At 35.4% G+C, this 5,687-nt stretch overlaps 1 protein-coding gene across 1 annotated transcript; it reads left to right on the top strand.

The window, feature by feature from the left end:
* Window positions 1–452: 452 nt before the first annotated feature.
* On the top strand, window positions 453–5,687 carry GCG (glucagon). The gene is made up of 4 exons (XM_058548618.1): window positions 453–544; window positions 2,235–2,396; window positions 4,061–4,198; window positions 5,540–5,687. Exons 1-4 carry the CDS (start codon window positions 453–455, stop codon window positions 5,685–5,687), a joined length of 540 nt encoding a protein of 179 aa, XP_058404601.1.

Here is a 5,687-nt window from a genome sequence, read left to right as displayed (position 1 = left end):
AATGCTTGGAAGTGAAGGACTATTAATTGAAAGCCAGACTGATAGTGAAGGGGGTGGCATTATGGATAAGGTGCCATTCAGGCTAACCATATGTAGCATATCATCTAGAGTGGATATTTTAAATGTTTATCATGGACATTTTTAATCTCAAGTCTGGAAGTGAGCCTTCTAATCATTAACAGAAGTGTCCCACACTAATGAAAAAGCTTAATGGTGGTACACATCTTTTGTATCCTTTTTTGCCACCAAAAAAACTGGGGAAAAATGTAATCTACTATTTAATATTAAGCTGGAAATACAATCAGAATAAAATTGATAACTGGCTTTTTCTTTCTATTTGTAATATTTACTGAGTCAAAATCGAACTAATTTAGCCTGACATGTTTAAACATGGTTGCCTGTCTCCCCCCACCTCACCTGCCCTTGACTCTGTGTTCTGACAGGCAGCAAAAATGAAAAGCATCTACTTTGTGGCTGGACTGTTTGTGATGCTGGTACAGGGCAGCTGGCAACGTTCCCTGCAGGACACAGAGGAGACATCCAGGTATTAAATCTTTAGACTTGAACTAGCATAGCACTGTGGTTAGAATATAGCCTGTGAAAACTGTGATTAGTGAATAGGTCTAGGCAATTTAGAGTAAATACTCTGCACAATTCTCAAATGTTTAAAGTATCATTGAGATAAAGCCTTTTCTGGAGTATAGATCAGAGTATGTTGTTTCATAACCAAAGGGGTGGGCAATGTTGAAAAATGTGTTACATGGGAAATTATAGCTCTTTGAAATCTTCAGCTGATCCTATCTATCCATGCATTACTCACACTGCATACTAGATTATTTTAGTTATTCACACCGACTTTTTCTTTTTTTATTCCTTTTAAAAAATAACATTTCTTGCTAATTGTAAAAGTCATACATGTTCATGATGCAAAAAATTTTATTTGTATTGTATATAAATATATCTCAGATCATTATGCAGCTTTGTACCATGCTTTTTCTCTCAGCATTGTGTTGTTAGCTTTTTCTCATATAATTAAAAATGTCTATTAAATGTATTTAATACTATTCATACTATTTCATCTCATCAATGTACAGCATTTATTTAGCTATTTCTCCTCTGTTGGACACTTGAGTTCTTCGAATTTTCCCACAAAGAATGCTGCAAATAACATTTTTCCCTACGTTTCTGACTATTTTCTGAGGATAGATTTCTAGTAGTAGAATTTCTGTGTCAAAGGGTTTGAATGAGTTTAAATCTTTTATAATATCTTGCCAACTTGCTTTCCAGAAAAGTTGTACACATGCACACTTCCATCAGCAATATAGAAATACTCCTCTCACACGATCCTCCTCGGTATTTAATCTTTGCTAATTTGACAGGGAAAAATAGTATCTCATTTCTATTTCTGAATATTAATCACATTGAATATTTCCCTTTATTTACCGTGCCAAACAACTGTTGATTACTGGCATGTGGATTATTCACTATACAGTTTCAAATTACGAAGTGAGCTTTTTCTTGTCTTTCTTTGAACTTTTAATTGTTTCTCTTCCACCATTAGCTACCATATAATCAGGTATTTGAGCTACTTTTTTTATTAATATATGAAAAACAGTATTGGAAACATAAATTTGCTGCCCAAACAAATGACGTGGGATTCTTTACTCTTTTAAAATATTTAAGTTATTGTTCTCTTCTGTCATTATTAGCAAAATCATGAGTATATGTATTAGTTGAAAAAAGATTAAATAAATCTTTTTTATTTATATATAAAAAGATTTTTATTTTTATATAAAAAGATTTATTTAATCTTTTTTATTTATATATAAATAAATCTTTTTTATTTATATATAAAAAGATTTTTATTTTTATATAAAAAGATTTATTTAATCTTTTTTCAACTAATACATATACTCATGATTTTGCTAATAATGACAGATTTTATTTATATATAAAAAGATTTTTATTTTTATATAAAAAGATTTATTTAATCTTTTTTCAGAAAAAAATAAGCCAGTTGAAAAATCTGTTATTAGAATTCAGAATCAGAGTGTATTCAACTCTAATAAAGCTATGGCATTCCCATAGCTAGCTAAGGTCTCTCTGAACCTGTGGAAATACTCAAGGCACCTGCCTTCCAGCTTGATATGGTCCTATGTTTTTAGAGAAGATGCTCCTCAAGTGAGTCTACTCTTGAGGAGAGATTTAATTGCACCAATCACTGTTCTCCACAGATCTTTCCCAGCTCCCCAGACAGACCCACTCAATGATCTGGATCAAATGAATGAAGACAAGCGCCATTCTCAGGGCACATTCACCAGCGACTACAGCAAGTACCTGGACTCCAGGCGTGCCCAGGATTTTGTGCAATGGTTGATGAACACCAAGAGGAACAAGTAAGAGTCTGAACCTGGTCCAAAATTTGCACACAAATGTATTAATTAAATATATCTAAAGTTTCTCCGGACTTTCTTAAGTTATCGTGCTCGCCAAATAGTGTCCATAAGCTGTTTCAATTTTGATGATTTTCAGGCTTGGTGATGCTATCTTTTGTATTATGCCTCTGATTTCCCACCTTTCACCCCTCCAAACTCCTTACCCACCTTCCAATGGGACATAGACTTTAAATTATTTTCCCAACTGTGGTCTTAGCAATATTTACTCTCTTGAGCATTCTCATTTAAAATTGGAAGCTGACTTTTGTGGATCTGCAAGGTTTGGAATCTAATTTCTGACCAAAAGATAAGAGCAAATTCAACATTCTCCTGTAGGGTTCAAACTCATGACTGTGATCACATTCGAAGTATCCTCTAGCCAAGTTAATCATGGTAAGGAATGGAAACAGATGCAGTCTTTTTCTTGTAGAATACAATCCAAGATACACATTTAAAATTACAGCCTAGCTGCACAGCATAAAGCGAGAAGAAGGCAAATAAGAACACAAGCTTATCATAAGGCATACATTTTAATGTTCGATTTACTTTGACAGTGTTGGGTTTTTTGCTGCATCTAGGCTACTGGAGGAAATCATCTGCAAGGGTTTCACAGAGATGGTGGGATTTTACAATTTCTTTGGAGAGTGGCCCACAAGGGGGAGTTATGCATACAAAGTAGCTGAAGGAATCTAAAAATTAGGAAAAGGACGTAGATTTATCCGGATAGAGTGGAGAAGAGGGAGTGAAAGCAAGAGAACATGAGCCAGCAGGAGGAATAGGAGAGAGAGAGTGGTTGACCAAAAGTTCTTAAAGTGGAGGGTACAACTGCAGAGAAGATGGCGGTCGTGGTCAGAGAAGACACTGGGAGGAGTCCCTGTTAAGGACTACAGATGGGGCCATTGGTAAAATGTGAGAAATCACAAATCTGAAAAAATGAAAACAACTGTCCTCATTCCTAGAAAGGAAATGCCACAACTTGGTAAACTAATGCAAAACAATCCTCACTCTCAGGCGGTTTCTGTTGTGTGTTTAAGATGAAGCCTTCCAGGGGTAATATATGCAGGGAAGACTGAGGGCAGCTGGCCAACCACCTCCACAGAGCCTTCTGCCCACACTTGAGGGTGATATGGGGTCATCTTCTTAGCTTTCCTCATGGCTAGTCCATCACACGTTTCCTTTAATCTTTTATCAAGTGGTCCTTGTGATGACATTTTGAGATAGTCCTTTGTTTTCTCTTGAATCAATTAACTAAATCTGACCCTATAGGTACTGATAACAAACAGCTGCTTTTTTGCAAGTAGTATAGCACAGTGGATAGCCCACATATATTGAGCATGGAGTAAATGCAGCTTTAATAATCAATGGCACAGATAAGCAGGGGAGGTGAACATGGGTGTGCTGGGTGGACCTTTAGCCTCCCTTAGTTGTTGTTAGTCCTCTCCCATCAACCTTCAATCCAGATAATTAATGTAGCTTCAAGACGAGTCCCCTAGCCACCCTCATCTCCCAAATCTCCCTAAGCCCCTTCTACAGAGAATCCTGAACCCAAAGCTGCCACTGCTTATAGGTGAGAACCATATTGCTAAGGAGACAGATCTTCAATTTAACTTTCACATTTCTTTCAGGAATAACATTGCCAAACGTCATGATGAATTTGAGAGACATGCTGAAGGGACCTTTACCAGTGATGTAAGTTCTTATTTGGAAGGCCAAGCTGCCAAGGAATTCATTGCTTGGCTGGTGAAAGGCCGAGGAAGGCGAGAGTAAGTCTGTACATTCTTATTTAACATTTTTTTTTTCCGCTTGATGCTGAAAACTTAGACTACAGTTATCTATATATGGATCTGGATTACAGAAGCAATTAGTATAGTCTCACAAAGTAAAGAAATAACTCCTAGTGGTGGGAGACAGTCTACAAAAGTCTAGTCTGATTTCTCATTGGTGGCGAGTATAAATAATAGAGTCAAACAGGTTACATTTTTATCACCCATTTTAGATGTGTTATAACTACGGTACTAATTTGTCAATCCAGGACACTTTTGAGAATAAATAGAGTGCTTTTGATAAGTACACCAAGACAAGCATAAACTAGGGCTGTCCCAGGAAAACCAGGAATAAGGAAAAAGAAGAAATAATGTTGAAAACTTAAAGTTTGATTTTAAATGTTTACATACAGGATTAACATATATTTATGTTTTAGTAAGTACTCAGGTAAAAATGTGATGAAGACTGAAAGGAACTAAACTTAAGATGTTTAATGAAATGACATTCACAATACAGATATGTGGAAGCATCTGTATATTTAACAACATATCCATTTTTTGTGGGACTATCATATAGATAACCATAAAATTATTACAGTTGAAAATGAAGGTAATACCTCTAGTACTTTCTTGAATCTTGCCACAACCAAACCCATTTTCTAATTACCACCCCACTTTCTAATGACCATTTTGATTGACATTTGAATTATGAGAAGCAGAAAATTCATGTTCAACTCTATTTTTTTTTAGTGAGATTTAAAACAAGCTTACTGAGACTTAAAGAGATCTCAAGACAAAAGAGAACTAGTATTATTGCTGATTTTTAAAACATTACAAAATCAATGGTAAAATAATCACATTTGAGGATATTTATAGGATTTTTAAAAAATACCAAAAATTCTGCTAATTAAACCAAAGAGAAAATCTATTATAGGCTAAGGTTTAATTCCTTAATACTGCACTTTGCAAGACTGTTCTGATAATCACTAGTTTTATAGGATATAATATATTTTTCTGAATTATAGACAAATGAATAGTCTCAAAAACCTCTGTGTGGCCAATATACTAAAATCTTTGAAGCAGCTGGAATCTTGAAAGGGTCATGAAATTATACAGGGTTGGTTTCAGATCCCAGCTCTGCTTTTTACTGTCTACATAATTTCCCTTCCAACATGCACCAGTTCATGCAGGTGTCTATGAGGCTTTTCATAGTAGACCCTCTGTAAATAGAAACTTATTGTTTTCTCAATGACCCGCACACATATTACCAGTGATAGGCAATCAATAAGCATTTATTTAAAACGTCTAACCCAATACTAATGTCACCTCTCTTTTTCTCAGTTTCCCAGAAGAAGTCACCATCGTTGAAGAACTCCGCCGCAGACATGCTGATGGCTCCTTCTCTGATGAGATGAACACAGTTCTTGATAATCTTGCCACCCGGGATTTTATAAACTGGTTGCTTCAGACCAAAATTACTGACAGGTGA

This window comes from Diceros bicornis, chromosome 10 (genome assembly GCF_020826845.1).
Source record: "Diceros bicornis minor isolate mBicDic1 chromosome 10, mDicBic1.mat.cur, whole genome shotgun sequence".
NCBI lineage: Eukaryota > Metazoa > Chordata > Mammalia > Perissodactyla > Rhinocerotidae > Diceros > Diceros bicornis.
Note: the sequence above shows the minus strand (reverse complement) of the source record. Positions and strands in the feature narration are given on the sequence as shown.